This window comes from Cnephaeus nilssonii (assembly GCF_951640355.1).
Source record: "Cnephaeus nilssonii genome assembly, chromosome: 4".
NCBI classification, from domain to species: Eukaryota; Metazoa; Chordata; class Mammalia; order Chiroptera; family Vespertilionidae; genus Cnephaeus; species Cnephaeus nilssonii.
This window is the reverse complement of record NC_137075.1, coordinates 99740557-99762135: the sequence shown is the minus strand read 5'-3', so window position 1 is coordinate 99762135 and position 21579 is coordinate 99740557. Positions and strand designations below refer to the sequence as shown.

General features: G+C 40.5%; 1 protein-coding gene across 2 annotated transcripts in view; it reads left to right on the top strand.

Moving 5' to 3' along the window:
• Positions 1 to 21579, top strand: part of RPS6KA5 (ribosomal protein S6 kinase A5) — a 131474-nt gene that overhangs the window by 57527 nt on the left and 52368 nt on the right. The window contains exons 4-5 of one of the 2 annotated variants that reach the window (XM_079768120.1): positions 11541 to 11656; positions 15063 to 15170. In XM_079768120.1, the coding sequence (XP_079624246.1) occupies positions 11541 to 11656; positions 15063 to 15170 (224 nt within the window). Of the gene's footprint in view, positions 1 to 11540; positions 11657 to 15062; positions 15171 to 21579 lie in introns of those variants that run through there. The other variant, XM_079768121.1, reaches the window with a different exon arrangement.

Here is a 21579-nt window from a genome sequence, read left to right as displayed (position 1 = left end):
CTAGCCCCCCCACAAAATGTCTATTTTTCCCCATCAGCAAGTGGCAAGATTTCATTCTTTTTTAGGACTGATTAATAATTCCCTTGTATATATGTACCACATTTTCATTATCCATTCATTCGCCAGTGGACACTTAGGTTGTTTCTCAGCCGTTCCACAGCATGCTGTTTGGTGTGGTTGGGTTTTATTTGTCTCTAAGTTTTGCTGAAAATGTAGATCATGGCGGTTTACAGACATTCCTGCTGTTCTCTGAGATATTTTGGGAGCAGATGTGGAGATTCGGTTCTCGGTTGCTGTCATGCTCCTACTCGGATTCATGGCTCACTAGATGTTTGACCAGGCTTGTTTCTTCACGATAAAATTGGCCTGATTGGCACAGGCTTCTCAAATTGATACGATTGTGATAATGTTAGTATTACCTTGACAGATGCTTACCTTTGACATTTGCCAGATGTGGAATATTGCATTTCTATCAGAACTAGGGGTGTGTGGTTGTTTCCTGCAAGGTGCTTCATTCAGTTGTAATTGCCTTCCATTCTTTTACATTGTTTCTGCTCTCCTCTAAGTCAGGGCTCGGCACCAGGGGACTAGATTTAGCTGTAATTCGTTGACCCCTCCTGTAGACCCATTTGTTGTAAGTCACATTTAAAAAAAGAAAATCCTATATCATTAATATCTTTTTAGGCTCTATTTTAATTTATGTAATGGCATCATATAACTGATGGATTTTCTCCCTTATATATTTTTAATTTTTAGCCTTTCCAACTCTTATAACATGGACACCATTACCTCCTTTTACAACTGTTTCTGTACCTCTGCATGGTTACATAAGAAATATAAAAATATTTTCGCCTATTCTATTTTCTTAAAAGTGTATTCATTTCAACTAACAATGGGAAGGAATTCTATGTGGAAAAAAGTCTGTAAAAAAAAACTTTTTTTTTTTTTTTTGGGTGTTCTCTGATCTCTGTTAGTGGTAATTTTGTCAAAACTCCAGCTGATCTATGACTGTTGAAACTGTCAGATTAATCAGTTCTCTCCCCCTCCTTCCTTATTGTTTTTCTATTCCCTTTGGGCTTTCTTCTCCTCCTTCTGGATGAAGGGCTTCCTTCCTTCCCTTTATTTTGTAAATATAGACCTTTTGCTGTTCCCAATTCCCTCATTCTATGGCAGTGTATCTGTTGCAGCTTTTCAGCTTCCCTATCTATGGAGATACACCTGCTGCTGCTCTGCAGCCCTGTGCTTCTTCCATGGTCCCCTTAATTTCTAGAATTTCCTAAACCTATCTTTTTCAACCCTAAAAATTCCTGTTTCAGTCCCCCCTCCGATTAGGAAACTCCAACTGCCATTGGGGACAGTGGATGCCGGTCTGTCTGACTGCTTCCTGCTGGAAAGGGGTCGTAGTTTGGGGCAGTAGTCGGTCCTATGGGAAGTGGGCTAAGGGTCCATGGATGATGGATGTAGCGGCCTTGGTCTGTGTTTCTATGTGGAGGACCATTTGTAGCTTTAAGGCTTCTAAATGGGAGGATATGAAACTTAACAAACAATGGTTAAAGATGAGTAATAATTAAACAGTATAAACCAAGGTCTGAGGAGCGGAGCTAGTTAATAGAGATGGTATTATATATTTTTAGGCCCTTTCCTTTGGCTAAGCTGCTTGCAGCAAGAAGTGCTTAGTTATGGCAGAGATTTTGCCCTGTTTGATTGAGGGACTTCTTGAAAATAAGGATCATAGACTTGAGAAGACAGTGGACCTGGTCTGGTTGGTGGTAGTGGTAGTAATTCTGTAACAGCTGTAATTAAGGCTGCTATTCCTAAGGCCGTAAGAGTCTGATTGTGGTTGGGCTGCTTATAACATACTTAGTAGTTAGGGATTTGGAGAGCCAGTATGGCTGAAAAATTTGGCTACATTAGGGATTGTCCCAAGTAGATCCCTGGAAAAGATCTGGGGTGTTTAAGGTGTCCCTTGATATAAACTTTAACCGTGCAGGTGTTGGGACATTCAAGTAGTTGCTAGCGAAGAGGCTACTCTATGCAAGCAGGACCAAGGGCAGACCTAGGACCGAAAAGACCAGAAGCTTTAATTTCAATTTTAAGCATACACAAAATGATTCAATTAACTGCCGGAGGAATTACACCACATGAAACGTATGCAATTGCAAATCACACAGCACTTTATTACTCACAAAAGTTCCTGATGCTACTGGTACAGGCTTGATGGGATCCTGGTGGTGCTGTCCTCTGGGGTCCGGCAGCTGGGCTGGTCCGGTCCAGATGCAGGGGGCTGGCGTTCCTCACCCGAGAGCTTGGTCGCGTCTTGACCAGGAGGTACTAGCTGTTCTTCTGTCATCTGGCAGATAGAGGAGCGTGGAGTGGCGTCGCTTCCCCGACTGACAAAAGGACGTGCCTTTGTGGTGGTCTCGACAGGCGAGCCCTGTTGGCTGGTCAGGACCCATTTTTAAAGCCTGTTTTGTACCCGCGGCAGTTCAGGTGGCTATCAGTGAATTATATCAATGCACACATGTTAATCTCAAACAGGGCGAGGGGCTACATGTGGTTATCTAGGGAGAGTACATCACTCACATATATGGTTATCTTAGCAAGTCACTTCTAAGTCAGTAATTGAAGTTCAAATCCTTATCTATGGGGTACACACACTTCAGGGCAGTGGGAAATGTATCCTTAATATCACACTTCAAGTTTCAAGAAAGTTAACTCAAACCTTTTAAAACCTTTTTAACATTTTTAGACATTTTTAAACATTCTTAAATATTTCTATATATTACTGTAGCAGGGATACAGAAAGGAGCTATAAGTAGGAGCATCTTATGGTGTTTCTGGGTCCTAGCAAGGACAGAAAAAGTCTCCTCCAGGTATTAGCCTAGGGTTCAGGTGACACTTATAAGAAGACAGAATAAGAATTGTTAAAAAGATGACCTGTGGGGAGAATTAAAGACAGTGTCTCTAGAAGGGCTTTTTGAGTTGTTCAAAGGCCTGCCCAAATAAATGAGGGCTATTCCCGAAAACTCCAGGCCAGCACGTCCATGTTAGCTGACGGCTGTGATTATTAGGATCTTTTAAAGGCAAACAGGGACTGTGAATTAGGAGGCAGGGTATATAGAAAAGGCATCCTTGAGATCTAGTACTATAAACTACTCTGTGTCCTCCGGAATCTGGGCAAGTAAAGTATGAGGGTTAGGGACCTGTCTTTTTCACCCCTAAAAATTCCTGTTTCATCACGAAGGTATTTACAAAGCTGATGCTAAGTAGCATCCTCAGTAATGAATGCCACCTGGCCTCGTAGATAGTTCTGCCACCACGAATCACCCTTTCAGTGAGTTACAAGGTATTTAAAATATCAGAGTTTCACTTTTGAATATTAATTTCAACTAAAAAATTGCACGGGTGAGGATACTTGCTGAGATGGCAAGGGAATGGCAAAACAGACAGCAACTGAGATCCTGCTTTGCTTTGAAGTAAATATGACTAATTCACAACACTGGTAAATTTATGTCTTAGTCAGAAATCTATAATGATTTTGATAAGCGGGGAGGCCTTTGCAGGAGGTGCTATTAGATTGTTGAGCTAAAACGGAAAGGAAAAAAGTAAGATGACTTTGGCATGACATTAAAAAGAAATTACTTTCAGGTATGTATGGTACATCATGTACTTTAGATACAAGACAAGAAAAAGGAGCAATCGAGAGATTTAGGCGGTCTGAAGGAGGAGGGGGTGCAAATGAGAACCAGAAAGTGTGGAAATGAATGTATGTGAGGCATGTCTGAAGGAAGAGAAAAATATGTAGGAAATAAAAATAAAAGAAGACGGAGTAACTTGTGCATGTGGGTGGAGGTGGAGTCGAATCCAGAGGAAATTCGGGCTAATCACAGCTCTTTGGAAGGTGTCACCATAGGAAGAAATATGAGAGAGAGAAATTCTAACTGCGAAGATTTGTGATACAAATGTTAGATGACCAGAGGTCAGTCAGCGTATTACTGGAAGTCAGTAGGTGTTTGAAGAGTGAAAGCAGAAGAAAGACTCCTTCCTTGAAAGCAGGAGGTAGCTTTTAGTCCTTCTTTCTGTCAGTTAACTCTGCTACTTCCTCTCCTGTCAGCTGATTTCCATGAGCTTGCATGAACGAGACCTAGTCTTTGAAAGTCAACCAGCTCTTTTCCATGGTTTATCCTTTTGCATCCTTAATGAAAAACTGCTCTTTAGGTAATGTCTAGAGTTTTTAGTAATCCTTGAAGGTTTATCGAACTCAGTATCTCCAGTGTATTTCAGCTTCTTCACCTGTTAATAGAAACACAAAACTATGAACAATGGAGAGGCTTTCGATTCAACATTAAGTCAGATATGTAGAGGTCTTGAGCAGCTGAAACTAACCAACTAACAACGTATGTTCTTCTTTTTTTTTAAAAAAAAAAAAAAAAGAACAATAAAGAATCTGGTATTGTAATCCTAATTCTTAGAACCTATGAATATGTTGGGTTACATGACAAATTAGAATTAAGGTTGCAGGTGGAATTAAAATTGCTAGTCACTTCACCACCTTACAAGAAAGAGATTATTCTGGATTATCTGAGTGAACCCAACGTAATCACAGTGGTCCTTCAAAGTGGAAGAAGAGAAAGGCAGAGAGGAGAATCAGATGGAGATGCTACCACAGAAGAGGTCAGAATGATGCAATGTGAGAAGTGACTCAACCGCCATTGCTGACTTTGAAGATGGAGGAAGAGGCCATGAGCCAAGGAGTGCAGGCAGCCTCTTAAAGATGGAAAAGGCAAGAAAATAGACTTTCTCTTAGAGCTTCCAGAATAAATGCAGCTCTGCTGCATCCTGATTTTATCCTGGTGACATGCATGTCACACTTCTACTCTGCAGCATAAAATAATAAATTTGTGTTGCTTTAAGCCACCAAGTTTGTAGTCATTCGTCACAGCAGCAATAGGAAGTGAACAGAGATAAGTAAGGAAAGAAATCAGATGAGACATGCAGACCACTCTTTAAAGAAGTTTTGCCATGAAAGGAAGCGGAAAGAAAGGACGGGACATACTGGATTTAGGAAGGATGGTAGTGTTTGACAATCAGAGAGATAGTGTGTTTTTGAAATTTCACATTATTTGTGAGATTTCTGTGTTATTTTTATGCTTCTGAGACACAGCATCAAAGTGCTGCATCTGGCACTCCAGCTACTGTCACATAAAAATCTTTAAAAGCAAGTTAATTGCATTTGAATAAAAACCAGATATCTCTTGAATGTTGCACTGAAATATCAGTTATGTAAGGAAATTTCTTTAGCTTACTACTGATTAAAACTAATTAGACCCTAATAGTGCTTTATAGAAAACCTTAAATTTATGCTTATATTGAGAGAATAGCTTAAGTCAGGATATCATAAATTTGAATTTTATTTTAAAATTATTACAATTGAACTTAGCAATATTTTTCAATTCTATAAATTGTAATTGATGTCTAAATTTGCAGCAATTATCAATAATAATAGCTAATAGTCACCATGTAATTAGTACTTAGTGTTTGTCTGGCCCAGGATTAACCCTCAATTAAATTGTCATTTAATCCTCATGACAATCTTATGTGGCAGTTGGAATTATTTCTATTCATTTTTATAGATATAGGATATGAACCATTCTCTGTTTAAAGAAGACCATTTAGCAAAACACAAAAGAGTTGAGATACAATCATTTTCATATAACAAAAACATTTTTAATTTAATTAAGAAACCAGTAGTCTATGCAAGCATCATAGTAAGGTATTCCATTGTATGGACTGTAAGTAAATCTCAATCTAATCTAATAATAGACAAATATGCAAATTGACCGCACCTTCGCCACGCCCAAGCCACACCCACCAGCCAAGCCACGCCCACCAACCAATCAGGATGAATATGCAAATTATCCCAACAAAGATGGCGGCTAATTTGCATATCGCGACAGCGTAGAAAGAAGCCAAGAGCTGCAGAAGGGAGCAAAGCTGCAGAGAAGCAAACGAGCCGGGGGGAGGAGAAGGGAGGAGCGGAGGCGGGGCCGGGGGAGAAGGGAAAAGCAGGCGGGCTGGCGGAGAAGGCGGGGCAGGGGAGAAGGGAGGAGCGGAGGCGGGGCCAGGGAAGAAGGAAGGAGAGCGGGCTGGCGGAGAGAAGTTAGAAAAGCAGGGGGGCTGGCGGAGATCGGGGGGCGGGGGGAGACAAGGGAGGAGAGCAGGCAGGGTGGGGTAGAGTGCAGCAGGAAACCCTATTGCAGGATTTTTCCTGCAACAGGAACGCTAGTATAATTATAAGTTGATAACTTTTTTGGAAGAGTCATATTGATGAAATGTGCCTCACAGCCTCTGAGAACATATCAGATTTATTTATTTGTTTATCATTGTTGTCATGAATGTGGATTATTGATGGACGGTCCCCTGCTGTTCTTCAGTTATGAACAGAATAAGTCTTTACTTCCACTGAAAATATATCAGGTCCAACTGCTTGATATATTTTCTTTCTCTCTTCTTTCCTTTGCACCTTTAGAATTTCTGTGTCCTGGAAATGCCTATCAGATCAGTAAAGATGAAAGATAATGATAATGAGTTAGTGAAAACATTTTTTAAAAGGCATTTATTCACTTTTGATAGGGTATATAGATGGCTATAGCTATTTAGAGGAAAACATTTATTAAAAATTGCAGCAGTTATCAAGATTTGATATGTACTTATGTTGTAACTCAACAGTCCAGTTTTAGGAATCTGTCCTGCTAATCTCTGCCTGCCCAAGTGGACAAAATGTATGTGTAAGGGGGATTCTTGTGGCATTGTTTTCTTGTTGTTTTTATTATTCTAATTATTATAAGAATGATAATCTCGCCCTATCTGGTTTGGCTCAATGGATAGAGCGTCAGCCTGCGGACTGAAGGGTCTCAGGTTCGATTCCGGCCAAGGGCACATGCCTGGGTTGCGGGCTCGATCCCCAGTGGGGGCATGCAGGAGGCAGCCAGTCAATGATTCTCTCTCATCATTGATGTTTCTATCTCTCTCCCTCTCCCTTCCTCTCTAAAATCAATAAAATATATTTTTAAAAAAAAAGAATGATAATCTCAGTATGAAGTAAAGTTTGTTGGGGGCCAGAAAAATCCCAGACTCCAGAGGAATTTGAGATGAAGGTAGCAAATACTTTTCATTGTAATATTTAGTTTTATAGTATTTGTTTGTTATCAGGCACCACTCTTGACATTTTCTATAATTATTTCATTCAGTCTTTGCAAGCAACCCCTCAAGGCAAGGATTACCATCTTTGTTTTACAAATGAGGTACCCTGGGCTCAAGAGAGGTAGCCAAGATCTCATAGCTGGTATTTGGAAGAACCACGTGACTTCATTTCTCTACATAGCTCAGCCCATGTATATTGTCCCCTTTGGTGTGTCAGGAACAGCATCATTATTTTTAATAGCAGAAAATTAGATGGTTGTGATGTTCAGTTTTTGACCTCTCTTGATCCTTTCCAGTTCATAATTTATATTACAATTTAATTACTTTTCTTAACACATAGCCATGATTGGGTCATTCGACTGCTTAGAGCCTCCCATTTTACTTGAAGAGGATATAATCTACACTCCAGCCTCAGCCTTTTTCACCCAGTCTCCCACGTTGTGCTCTGATGCCTGTGCTCCAGCCAATCTGAATAACCCACTCACTCTTCCGTGAACATGCAGGTTTTTCCCCCTGTTCTGTGCTTAAGTACCAGCTTGCGTTCAACTCTGGGTTTCAGTGTTTCCTAACAGACAAGTCACTTACTCTCTCTGACCCTTTGCTTTCCCATCTGCCTGGAGTTGTTTGGCTTAAATGGGATAATGCATGTGTTGACTAGAAACAAAAAGTTGAGTAGGTATTCTGTCAAAAAGTATTTATTGGGGGAAAAGAAAGGATTACAGTGTGGTATGTGCAGCCAGGCAAGACAAGTGCAAGAAGGACATTCTTTTCAGAGGGGAAGAGGACGTGAAGGGGAGGGGCTGTTAAAACCATCCAGCTCTGTTGTAACCATGGAGTTCTTCCTGTAGGACTTTGAAACCCACTTAGGGTGTGAGAGCCCCTCCCACAAGCCCTCCCTATTCCTGTCTTGGTTAAGGTCTCTGTCATAAATTTTGACACATGTGAAGTGTTGAGTACCACTCATGGCAGATAGTGATCCATAGTGGTGGCTGCATTAAAATGAAACCTAGAAAAAGTACAAGATGAAACTGGAACATCTTGTGGCACCAAGTCAGAAAGTGCAATGAATGAGGTGAAGGGAAAGCCCTTCCTATGGGAGAATGCCAACCAACATAGAGAAGGACGGCGTGGTTAGAAAGTCACCATTGGATTCTAAAACGGATGGGTGCTAGTTTGATGAGGAACAGGGTATTTTTACACAGTCTTAATTCGTCTCCCCACAATTTACCAGTTAATTACACAGGGAAACTTAGTAACTTCGTAGTGGAGAAACCTGGCAGACACCACCTTAATGACTCCACATTAATGACATGATCGGGATTAACAACAGTACTGGAAAAATTAACATCACATGCTTCCTGATATATTTCACAGGCAGGTAGATTAAGGCGATAACCATTTCATTGATGTTCCTTCCAAGAGTACATAGCCTGCATTTAATCATAAGAAAACATTAGGTAAAACCCAAATTGAAGGTTGGCCCTCAGAATGACTGGCCTAGCCTCTTCAAGATGTCAAGGTCAAGGAAGAAAGAAGGACGGTTCCAGACTAAAGAGCTGTGATAGCCATAAACTAGGTCCTGCACTGGAAAAAAAGCAGCTACAAAGAGCACTCATTGGGGCAAATGACAAAGTTTGACTAGGGAGTGTAAATTAGATTTTTTTTTAATCATAGTTACAGTTTTTGACATTGATAGTTGTACTCTGTTTATATGAAAGGATGTTCTTTTTCTTAGGAGATGCACACTGAAGGATTTAGGGATAGGAACATGATGTCTCCAGCTTACTTTCAACAGCAAAGGAAAAATAAGCACATGTGTAAAAACAGAGAGACTGTCTACTAAAGCAAGTGAATCAAATATAAACATTTGGTGGATTTGCATAATAGGAATATGGAGATTTCTTGTATTGTTTTTGCAAATATTTTTGTAAGCTTGAAATTCTACCAAGATACATTTTCTTAAAAACCCAAGTTTAAGGCAGTGTGACCCAGAAAATTAATAGGGCCCAGATATGAAGGAGTTTTCACCAGCCCTCCTAGACTAATGCCAGGTTTCATGCCACTGTCTAATACTAGCCTGTCAAACAAGATTAAAGTATAATTTTTTCCAAAACAGCATTAGAGTTGTAGCTTTCTCCTGCTCTGACTTTGCGCCAGCTGTTGCGGCTTATCCAGAAAGACATATCGATTACTTATATTGTCCTTCATATGTATGTATGTATTATTTCTCATGACTGAACATTTGATGAGATTTGGACTGCAGATACTTTGAGGTTCTAATCCCTGGCAAGAATTTAGAATGTAGCTCTTCTAGGTTGCCAAATTCAGATGCTTCTGCTTTAACAGGCAGGTAGATTAAGGTGATGATCTCTTAGAAAAGAGTGTAGATATTCCTGTGGGCAAGGCCAAGTACTTTAATGAGAGAACAACCCTGGGTTCACTCCTATAAGACATACATTTGCTCTGAAATTCTGTGCCATAAATATGTCAGTGTTCCTTTTAGCTTGGCACATTCTCCAAAAGATTGACACATCGTTTACTGTGGCCATCAAAAAAATATCTCAGTATAGCTCCCCCCACCCCCTGTCCCGAATGTCTACTATTGAGAACTGTGACATTCTAGTGAGACCTCCAAAACTTATATGTGAAGAGGGCACCCATGGGGGAGGTAGTTCGGAAATCTGTGCCCACTAACGGACTCCTCAGCAGTGGATGGGGCAAGAATCTAAGTAGCCAGTAGCTGCAGGAGCCGAATAAAGATTTCAGCAGCTCCCACCTCAGTGGAGACAGAGTTTGGAGTTCATTTCCTCCCAAGGTACAGGGACTTAGTAAACACCACAAGATTTTCATCAAAATTCTAGAAGAGCCGTGCCTTACGAGTAAGAACCAGATTCCCAGAGTCAAAATAAAACATAGTATTTATGCATAAATACCATATTAGATTTAAGTGACTACTTAAAGGTAGAAAAAAATCCACTGTTGGTTTGCAGGAATGCTGTGTTCCTTTACACCTTTTTAATACTAGCTTTGTGTTAAGCTATAATTATAACCCCTTGCAAGATGCAGCCTTACAGGATAATGCTTTTCACTGGCATGTGCTTTGTAAAATACATTGCAAAACAACCAGCCATTGCTTTTGTATCTGCTTTTTGGAATTTAAAGTTAAATGGGAAAGATAAAACAAAAATTTGTGAGTTTACCAAGATTTTGCTTTGTTCTTTTATCAGATTTTGGTAAACTCAACAAATGGATATACTTGTGATACATGCTTTTCAATTATTTTTATTTTTTTAGGAGAAAAGCTTTAAACTGTATCTGTGACTATTTTCTATGTTTACATTGTTTCTCGCACACAAATGTGTGTTAAGGTGGCAGTGGTTAGTTTCTGATGAAACTATTATCAGTATACCAATAAATGTCTTCTTAGAGCCAGTTATGAATATAATTGTCATGTTTTTTATTGTTGTTTCCTTATTTATTTCTCACTGTAGCCTTTTTGTCTCTTATTTCATTACTAGAGGCCTGGTGCACAAATTCGTGCACGGGTGAGATCCTGCTGGCCTGCCCCCATTGGGGCCGATCAGGCCTGGCCAAAGGGGAGGGGCCGCGAGTGGTTGGCCAGCCGGCCCGCCCGCCCAATCGGGGTGGGGGGGCCAATCGGGTCTGTAGTGCACATCAAAGCAACCGGTTGTTCCTGCATTCTGGTTGCTTGGCTTTTATATATATAGATTCCTCTTGAGATAAATAGGGCCAATTGAAAGGGGAATGGAGTAAGAATTAGTTTCAGGTGTTTTGATCGGACCATGTGGTGCTACTTTTACTTTGGGGCTCTGAGGAGCAATAGGAAAGCTATCTGCTACCTAATGTACATTTTTGGAAGGGTGCATAGGAAATCCTGGAAAAGAGGGAACCGGCTTAAAAATAGTGACTGTTAAAAGGAAAGCTGGGATTTTCTTTTGTATCTTGTTTTGTTCTGTTAATTTTTTATTATAGTTGTTGAAGTGGCAGATTTTTCAATACTCATTGGTGATGGCTGAGGGTTCTGATATGCTGTATTTGAGAAACTATTTAAATATATATAGAATTCATGTAATAGTTTTAATGGCAATACTCTATGCAAATTCATTTGATTGTACTTCAGGCTAGTCATTATCTTATGAAACTGTATTGTATATGAATTTAGTAATATATTCCATATGAAGCTGTATACTAAGAATTATACCAAAAATCATATATTAAAGTTAGTGCCTTGTGGTTAATCCAAATTGATTAAAAGGAAACTCTTCCTTTAGTTTATGAACACAAGTCAAAGAAAGAAAAATATATTTCATTTTTAGATTATATAAATGGTGGAGAACTTTTTACTCATCTTTCTCAAAGAGAGCGTTTCACAGAGCACGAGGTGCAGATCTATATTGGAGAGATTGTGCTCGCCCTCGAACATCTCCACAAGGTAAGATGCTCAACCTTTGAGGTTTCTCTCTTTGAAAAATCTACTAACCGAAGTCATGATGGAGCTAAGACAGCTAATGTTTTTACGTGTCATTGTCTTTGTGGCGATTGTGAAAGCATACTTGTAGACCGTTAACCTCGTTTCTCAATTTCATAGTTCTCTCTCTCTTTTTTTTTAATATGTTTGTATTGATTTCAGAGAGGAAGGGAAAGGGAGAGAGAGAGAGAAACATCAGTGATGAGAGAGAATCATTGATCAGCTGATTCTTGCATATCCCCTATTAGTGGTCGAGCCCACATCCCAACCCAGGCATGTGCCCTGACCAGGATTTGAACCCATAACCTCCTGATTTATAGGTCGGTGCTCAACCACTGAGCCCCACAGGCCGGGCTATAGTTCTCCTTTTTAAAATCTGCTTTCTTTAGTAGTTCGTGTGATGCAGATTTAAAATGCAGAGCCTGAGCAATATTCTGTCTTTATTTTTTATGAAAAAATCCCAATGCTTATTACAAAGTATCATCAAAATAAAATTGTTCATTCTTAAGTATTATTTTGTATTAGTTTCAGGTGTGTAGCATAGTGATTAGATAATAATATACTTTACAAAGTATTCCCCCGATATTTCTAGTACTTACCTGGCATCATACATAGTTATCACAATAACTTTTCCATTCTTAAAATAACCTTTACAATAAAGCCAGAAGTCATAATACTTAATTCCTTAGTAGAGACTCACTTCCCTTTACATCTTCACGGTATATTTCCTGCTGAGGTTGGAGAAGATGAGTTATTTGAAAGAAGCATCTACCTGTGCTATCCAGCTTTCTCGCTCTCCCACCCTAGCTTGCTTTTTTCATTGTTTCTGAGACCCTCTCACACACCCCCCCTTCATGTAGCATGAACTTAGTTACTAAAAACATTACATGAAATTCATGTCTGTGATGCAGTTTGAACTCTATATAAAATTAGTTTAAGCTTTTAAAAACATTGTTTCAGATACTATTAATCTCGATCCAAGAAACTTTGACTTAAAACTTTTTTTTTAACTTAATGAGGAAGAATTATTGTGGAAGCGGTCATTATGTTGATGAGCCTGTGCCTCAGAAATAGAAAGCACTAGAGCAATTTTTACCAAAGGCCTGTGAGGCTACAAGGAGACTGGCATGGCTTGAGTCACTGAACTAGGATGATGTAGGCACAACATAAAGCCACTCTTCTTTGCTTTGTATTCATATCCCACACCAGATGACAGGTGGCCATAGAAAAGAGTGGAGAGAATCCAAGGAAAAGACAGGACCAAGGATGGAATTTTTAAAGGGGCAGGGAGGTTAAAATGGCAAGATGGTGGCAATGGATGGCAGAGGCTCTGAGAAAAAATGAGGAGGAGTTGTAAGAAAAGAGTGAGGGAATCAAGAAAAAGGTAGATCCAGCCCATCCGGCCCAGAACAGAAATGAGGTTGGGCAGGTGGAGGGAGATGGGGTTCAGAATAGGAATCTTATGGGGAGTGAATGAAAAATATGTAAGAACAGGGGGAACGAGAGAAGGCTCCAGGGGCAGGGCGGCAGTGCCCTGGAGAGAGGAAAGGGGAGCGAGAAGGGAGGGAGCTGAGCTGAGATGATGGGAGCTGACATCTCTGTTCCTTTTGGTAGACTTGTTGGTATGGTGACAAGCTTTATGCCTGCGATTATTTTTGTGGGATATAAAGTAGTTAGGACACCTTTTTTTCCCTCTCAAATGATATGAATTTTATTAAAAGAGAGAGTTATTCAGTAGCACTGAAGTAAACTTTTATAGTAAATTTTCAGCAAGATATTCTAGCGATTACAAAGTTTTTAAAAAGACTTCCAAATTATTCCTGAAAATAAACTTTCAGTTAGTGCCTAAACACTTAAAAATGGGGTATATTATATACACACAAAATAGAGCAGTTTCATGAAGGACATCTTTTTATACATGAACCAAATTGGGCCCAGGAATAGGCAGAAAAGATCTTCGTGTTTTATGTTTAGGAGTATTCGATGTAGTTTTTTATGGCATGAAAATGATGGTGGAGATGGCCATAAATTCCTGAGCAAAAACTAACAAAATACAGAGCTCTGACGGGAAAGCTTAGTAAATTGAGTTTTTAATTTGTGTGAAAGCTTTAATTTTGTTTATGAAAGGAAAATCCATGAACATTCATTATCATTAAAACAGGGTAATCAGAAACACAGAAATAAGAGAACATGATGAATACTGAATATAAAAGTACTTGATATGGAGTGGAAATAATCTAGCAGGTCAGATCTCAGCTAAGTTTCTCTTAATCTTCCTACCCTAAAAAGGTAAATACAAAGAAGTATAACACAAAGCCAGTTTTATTAGTCTTGATATAGCTGCCAGCACTGATTTTCCCAGGAAGAGACAAAAATGGGAGTTTATTTGGAAGAACTGGGGGAATAAGAACAAAGGAGTGACCATTGTGGGATCCGGTTAGTCTGGAAACCTGCTGATGCCATTAGGGAGGTGAAGGACACGAACTGGCTAAGAAGGCACCCACACATCACCTGGGGTGAGGATGGGAGCACCCACACATCATCTAGGGTGAGGATGGGAGCACCCACACATCACCTGGGGTGAGGATGGGAGCACCCACACATCACCTGGGGTGAGGATGGGAGCACCCACACATCATCTAGGGTGAGGATGGGAGCACCCACACATCACCTGGGGTGAGGATGGGGGCACCCACACATCACCTGGGGTGAGGATGGGAGCACCCACACATCACCTGGGGTGAGGATGGGAGCACCCACACATCACCTGGGGTGAGGATGGGGGCACCCACACATCACCTGGGGTGAGGATGGGAGCACCCACACATCACCTGGGGTGAGGATGGGAGCACCCACACATCACCTGGGGTGAGGATGGGGGCACCCACACATCACCTGGGGTGAGGATGGGAGCACCCACACATCACCTGGGGTGAGGATGGGGGCACCCACACATCACCTGGGGTGAGGATGGGGGCACCCACACATCACCTGGGGTGAGGATGGGAGCACCCACACATCACCTGGGATGAGGATGGGGGCACCCACACATCACCTGGGGTGAGGATGGGAGCTGTGACAAGAATAGAAACAGGAAGCAGCAGCGGTCACCGGGGAGACTCTACAGAAGGTCCAGCAGGGATAGACCCTCACTACCCAGAGAACGGAGACCTGTGGGAGGGTCCCGGGGAGCCCCACAGATGAGTCCGAGATGGAGGGACTTACATTTGCCCTGTTCAGTGACTAGGACCCATTATAACATCCTGAGAATGCCTTGTTTGTTTATTTGTTTGTTTATTTGTTTTTAAGGTAGATAAGCAAGACTTTTGGAAATCGTTATTTTTAAATGCATATTTATTTGTTTTTACAGTTGGGGATTATATACCGTGACATTAAGCTTGAGAATATTCTGCTTGATTCTAATGGCCATGTGGTGCTGACAGATTTTGGTCTGAGTAAGGAGTTTGTGGCTGATGAAGTGAGTATGATGTTTTAATTTAAAGTTAGTAATGACAATATAAACAGTGATGAAAAATTAGCTGTAGCATAAGCATTTAACAGGATAGTACCATATGGATCATGGATCTTTGTGCAGATTTGCCTCGAGAAGCATTTGGCATGGATGACTATAAAGATTTTTAGTTCAAAATTACCATGGAACCATCCTGTTAGAATTGCAGTAAATCTTTGATGAATATATCAGAATTCTCCAGTTTAAAACAAAGCAAAACTATGCATTTAACTTTCCCCATCAAATATAACTAAAAAATGTAAATAACCCATCGGGGACTTTAGAAGAAGTCTGGTTTAGGTGGTAGCCAATAGAGAATAGGAAACAAAGCACATACAATTAATTACATTGTAATTACAGAGGAGGACATGGCATGTTGTGATGGCCCTTTGAATTCTTTGACAAGAAAGAGAAGAATCTACTAGACTTAATTCTTTAATAATCTTACTGGGTTTTGTTTTGTTTTGTTTTGTTTTGTTCTCATATTAACTAAAATGTAATAGCTCATCTGCAGATTTTAAATATGGAGGACTTTGCATTTTTAGTATTGATTAGTTTGTTCAATATTACAAGTACATTTAATGATATTTAAAATTGTACATCTATTAGCTGTAATTAAATATTTTTGTAGCAGTTGTAATAAAAATTTTATTTTTACACTAATAGTTATTTGGGATAACTAAGTAAATATGAATGCCAATTCATTACTATCTGAGAAATTACTAGTACAGAATACAGAATCACAGTAAAATTTTTGCAATAAAGGATTGAGTTCCAAATTAGGTGTTTCTGTTTCTGATTGCTTGCTTTTTGGAATATTGCTAAAGTAGCCCTAGGTGAATTAGGTAAGTTCTGAAACTATAGAATCTAAAGATCCCAATTTTTAAATCATATCTATATCCACTCAATTTACTTATTTAATAAATATTTGTTGACCACTTATTATGCTAGGTACTAGATAATATGGTGATGAATAAAATAGAAATAGTGTCTGCCCTCATGAAGCTGGTTAAAATAATATATTATATTTGACAAAAAATCATAGTTATAAAATAGATTAGATGAATTTTTGAGAAATTTACTTCAAAGTTTGGTTTTTAATACTTTTTCTCCTTCGCAAAAATTTTAGTGGCAACTTCAGTAAAGTGTGACTGATTAAATATGTTAACATTTGCTTCCTCATGAAACCCCACTATAAGTAAAAGTCAAGGAGTAAAATAGGCATGCACTCAGAAGGGAAAGAAGACAATACCAATCAGATTTTGGAAGATGGACAGCAGAAATATTAGTTGTAACCAATATTCATTTGTATTAAAATACTGTCTTTCTTGGTATGGGTTTCTTTTTTGTCAATTTCTATTCTCTCTCCTTGGTTTTCAGCTTAAACTGGCCGTTTTAATCACATTGAAGTCCTAAGCCAGTAATGTGAGAAGCCCCAAAGCAGGTTAATGCATCTCTGACCGCCAGAGAGGCTCAAGAATTAGGGACACCAGGTACCCCTCAAAGTAGGGGAGCAGGTGATAACAGAACACAGGAGGTTTGGTTGGAAGTCTATATGAGGAACAGGTAGCCCCCAGATCTCATGTCTACCCCATTCACAGAGGCAAGTGTGCTTTTCTTACCTTCATGGAAGACTGAAAAGGTAAATGGACAGACTGTGGGTTCTGGGGCAGTAGGCACAGCTGAGGGTGAGGACACCATGTGGAAACTAGTGATGAAGTGAAAGTTGACAAACTGAACTGGGGAACTCCCAGGGCTTCTTTCTGCCCTTCACTCTGCAAACCGTGGCTTCCTAGACAGGAGGATTCCTCTCTGAGAAACTGAGAACAGAAGTCTGCAGATGCTGTCAGCAGGTGGTTTAACCAGTGAGCTGGCCCAGCCACATCTGCCTACAGACGCCTGTGACCAGGCAAACCCAGCCCAGGCCACAGAAGCATGTTATATACACACACACACTAGGGGCCCGGTGCACGAAATTCGTGCACGGGGGCGGGGAGGGGGGTTTCCCCTCAGCCCAGCCTGCACCTTCTTCAATCAGGGACCCCTTGGGGGATGTCCGACTGCCGGTTTAGTGCTCTCCCCTGCCGGCCTGATCTCTCCCCCAACTGCCCTCCCCTGCCGGCCTGATCTCTCCCCCAACTGCCCTCCCCTGCCGGCCTGATCTCGCCCAGTCTCTGTCTCTTTTTCTTAGCAGGCCTCCCTGCCTCCCTGTCTCCCTCTTCCTCTTTCCCGGCTGGGAGGGGGTGGGGCCAGTGGGGGCTGCTCTACCCTCTGCCCTCCCTTCCATCCAGGCCTCTTCAGGCCCAGTCTGTTTTGTTTTCTCATTCTGAGAGGCTCCAAGAGTGAGCTGGGAGGGAGGGAAAGAAAGGGAGAAAAGGCTGTGACCTGGTGGGCGCTGTGTGTGTCTGTGCGTGTGTGCAGTTGTGAGTGAGTGTGAGTGCCGGCCCCGCCTCCCCCATCCCCGTCTTCGCTGCCACAAGTCCCCACCCACCAGAGCCTGCTGCGCGCGCAGCCTGGGCGTTAGGTCGAGCCTCCGGTAGTTGTGGATGTGATGGACCCAGGGTTTTTATATATTAGGATTTAATCTTTATTGTTGAAAGTATTACATATGTCCCATTCCCCCCCCGCCATTGGCCCCTTCTAACCTACATCAATCCACCCCACCCCCCACCCCTGGCCTTCACCCCGTATTGTCTGTCCTTGGGTTATGCATATATTGCAGACAAGTTCTTTGGTTGATCTCTTCCCATCCAGCGATCCTTGCCCTCCTGCCTTCTGAGATTTCTGCAGTCTGTTCCATGCTTCTATGTCTCTGGATCAATTTTGTTCAATCAGTTTATTTTTGTTCATTAGATTCCATATATGAGTGAAATCATATAATACTTGTCTTTCTGTGACTGGCTTATTTTGCTTAGCATAATACTCTCCAGGTCCTTCCATGCTGTCTTGTAGGGTAAGAGATCCTTCTTTATTACTGCTGCATATTATTCCATGGTATAAATGTACCACAGCTTTTTTATCCACTCATCTACTGTTGGGCACTTGAGTTGTTTCTAGATCTTAGTTAGTTGTTGTAAATTGCACTGCTATGAATGAACATAGGGGTGCACACATTTTTTCTGATTGGTGTTTTGGGTTTCTTAGGATATATTCCTAGAAGTGGGATCACTGGGTCAAATGGAAGTTCCATATATTTTACATATATATATATATATATATATATATATATATATATATATATATATATATATATTGATTGATTTCAGAAGGAAAGGGAGAGGGGGAGAGAGAGAAACATTAATGATGAGAGAGAGTCATTGATTGGCTGCCTCCTCTATGCCCCCTACTGGGGATAGAGCCCGAAACCTGGGCATGTGTCCTTGACTGGAATTGAACCTGGGACCCTTCAGTCCGCAGGCCAATGCTCTATTGACTGAGCCAAACCAGCTAGGGCCATGTTTAATTTTTTGAGGAGCCTCCATACTGTTTTCCACAGTGGCTGCACCAGTCTGCATTCGCACCAGCAGTGTACTAGGGTTCCCTTTTCTCCACATCCTCACCAGCATTTGTCATTTGTTGATTTGTTGATGGTAGCCATTCTGACAGGTGGGAGGTAATACCTCATTGTCATGACTGAGTATTTTTTCATGTCTCTTGGCCATCTGTATGTTCACTTTGGAGAAGTGTCTATTTAAGTCCTTTGCCCATTTTTTAATTGGATTGTTTGTCTTCCTTTTGTTAAGTTGTATGAGTTCCTTATATATTTTGGATATTAACCCTTTATCAGATGTATCATTTGCAAATATGTTCTCCCATACAGTGGGCTTCCTTTTCCTTTTGTTGATGGTTTCTTTTGCTGTGCAGAAGCTTTTTATTTTTATGTAGTCCCATTTATTTATTTTCTCTTTAGTTTCCTTTGCCCTAGGACAGTGGTCGGCAAACTCATTAGTCAACAGAGCCAAATATCAACAGTACAACAATTGACATTTCTTTTGAGAGCCAAAAAACAACTTCTGCTCATGGGCCACGAAGTTCCAATCACACTGTACGTGCGCGCCTGCACGTGGTATTTTGTGGAAGAGCCACACTCTAAGGGGCCAAAGAGCCGCATGTGGTTCGTGAGCCGCAGTTTGCCGACCACTGCCCTAGGAGATGTATCTGTAAACATATTGCTACAAGAGATGTCAGAGGCATATGTTTCTTCTAGGATTTTTATGATTTCTCAGCTTACATTTAAGTCTTTTATCCATTTTGAGTTTATTCTTGTGTATGGTGTAAGTTGGTCGTCTGGTTTCATGTTTGTCATGAATCTGTCCAATTTTCCCAACACCATTTATCGAAGAGACTGTCTTGATTCCATTGTATGTTCTTGCCTCCTTTGTCAAGTATTATTTGGCTGTAATGGCTTGGATTGATTTCTGGGGTTTCTGTTCCATTGATCTATATGCCTGTTCTTGTGCCAGTACCAGGCTGTTTTGATTATAGTGGCTTTGTAGTATAACTTAATATCTGGTATTGTGATCCCTCCAACTTTGTTCTTCTTTCTCAAGATTGCTGTGGCTATTCGGGGTCTCTTTTGGTTCCATATAAATTTTTGGAGTATTTGTTCTAGATCTGTGAAATATGCCTTTGGTGTTTTAATAGGGAATCTGTAGATTGCTTTAGGGAGTATAGACATTTTAATGATGTTAATTCTACCAATCCATGAACACAGTATATTCTTCCACTTGTTTATATCTTCTATCTCTTTTTTCAATGAACCATTCATACATTCGCTCATTCACTCCATCAGAGTTTGCTGAGGGCCTTCTATGTGCTAGACATTAGCTATGTTCTGATAATACAAGGAAAAGAATCACTTAATAATCCCACATTTATGGGTACCTTTGATCATTTGGCAGATGTTGGCCCTAGGGAACAGCAAAATATTAGAAAGAAAAACAAAAATCAAACATGGATCAGAGTTGTTGGATTTTAATACAGATTAGTCAGCTATGCTATGTGGCTAAATCAAGTGACTCCTCACAAGAGAGCCTTGTGTTTCTGCTGGTCATGTCAACAGCTGCTCTTCAAGGGAAGGAAAGGTATTCTCACCAGATGCCATAGGTTTTGAGCACTGAGTTGTTTCAGATGTTATTTTTTTATAGTTTTATTTAACTACCTGAGATTCATTTTAGTAATCTGTTATGAAAACTTTCAAGCGCTCAATGTTAAATTATGAAAACAGAGAATGTACGTACCATATTTAAGAATAGGGTAATTAATAACACATAAATGAATCACCTTGACATTATCTGTAATAATAAAAGTGTAATATGCAAATCAACTGAACGGCTGAACAGCAGAACAACCTTCCCGATGACCATGCTGTGACACACACTGGTGCCAGGCCAGCCAAGGCGGGTGTGATGCGATTGGTCAGGGGGCCCCCGCCATCACCCCACGGTCGCCCCGCAAGGGAAGGCCCAGGCCACCAGCGGGGGGGCTCCGCGATTGCCCCAAAGAGGGAGGCCCAGGCTACCCTGCCGGCAGCGGTAGGTGGGGCCTCCCTCTGCGGGGCGATCAATCGCGGGGCTCCCGGACTGCAAGAGGGCGCAGGCTGGGCTGAAGGACCCCGCTCCCCCCCAAGTGTATGAATTTCGTGCACCAGGCCTCTAGTTTATATATAGGTAAGAACAGATGCCCTGAATGTATGTAAAGTCTTCAGTTAGAATCATATATCCAATACCTAGTAGACTGTCTGACTCACAGTAAGAACTCAACAAATGTTTGCTGGACTGTATTCTCAAAAAATCCTCTGAAGGACATATATTAGCTGGCAGACTGTTAGAAATGTTTTCTTTTCTTCTCAGAACCTGAAGGGATTTATCAAAATCTGTTGTTGAGAAAAGAATACATCCATAAAAGTATCAAATCTGTAAAGTGTTCCTTATCATACAAAAGATGTTTAAGGTTTCTAAAATAAAATCAATTTTATCCTTATATATAATCCAGTTTAGCAAAATGTAATCTGGGAATAATTCATAATTAAATAACTAAAAATTAAATATTATAAATAAGTTATAATTAAATAGCTTGCCATTTAGTAATTATATGAATATTTGATGAATACCTCTAGAATACAGGCTCATTAGGGCAAGGAATTTGCTGTTCACCACTATATTTCTGGGGTCTTTCAATACTTGGCACATAGCAGGTACTCAATAAATATTTATTAAATTATTAAGTTAAGAAATATACAGAGATGAATAGAATATTACACCAGAAGCAGGAACTTCAAGCATGTATAAAAATAAATTCCTAAAAATTAAATAGAAATATATTTCCCAGAGCAAATGAGGACAGAATTTAAATGGGGGGAGAGTAGTTCAGTTTT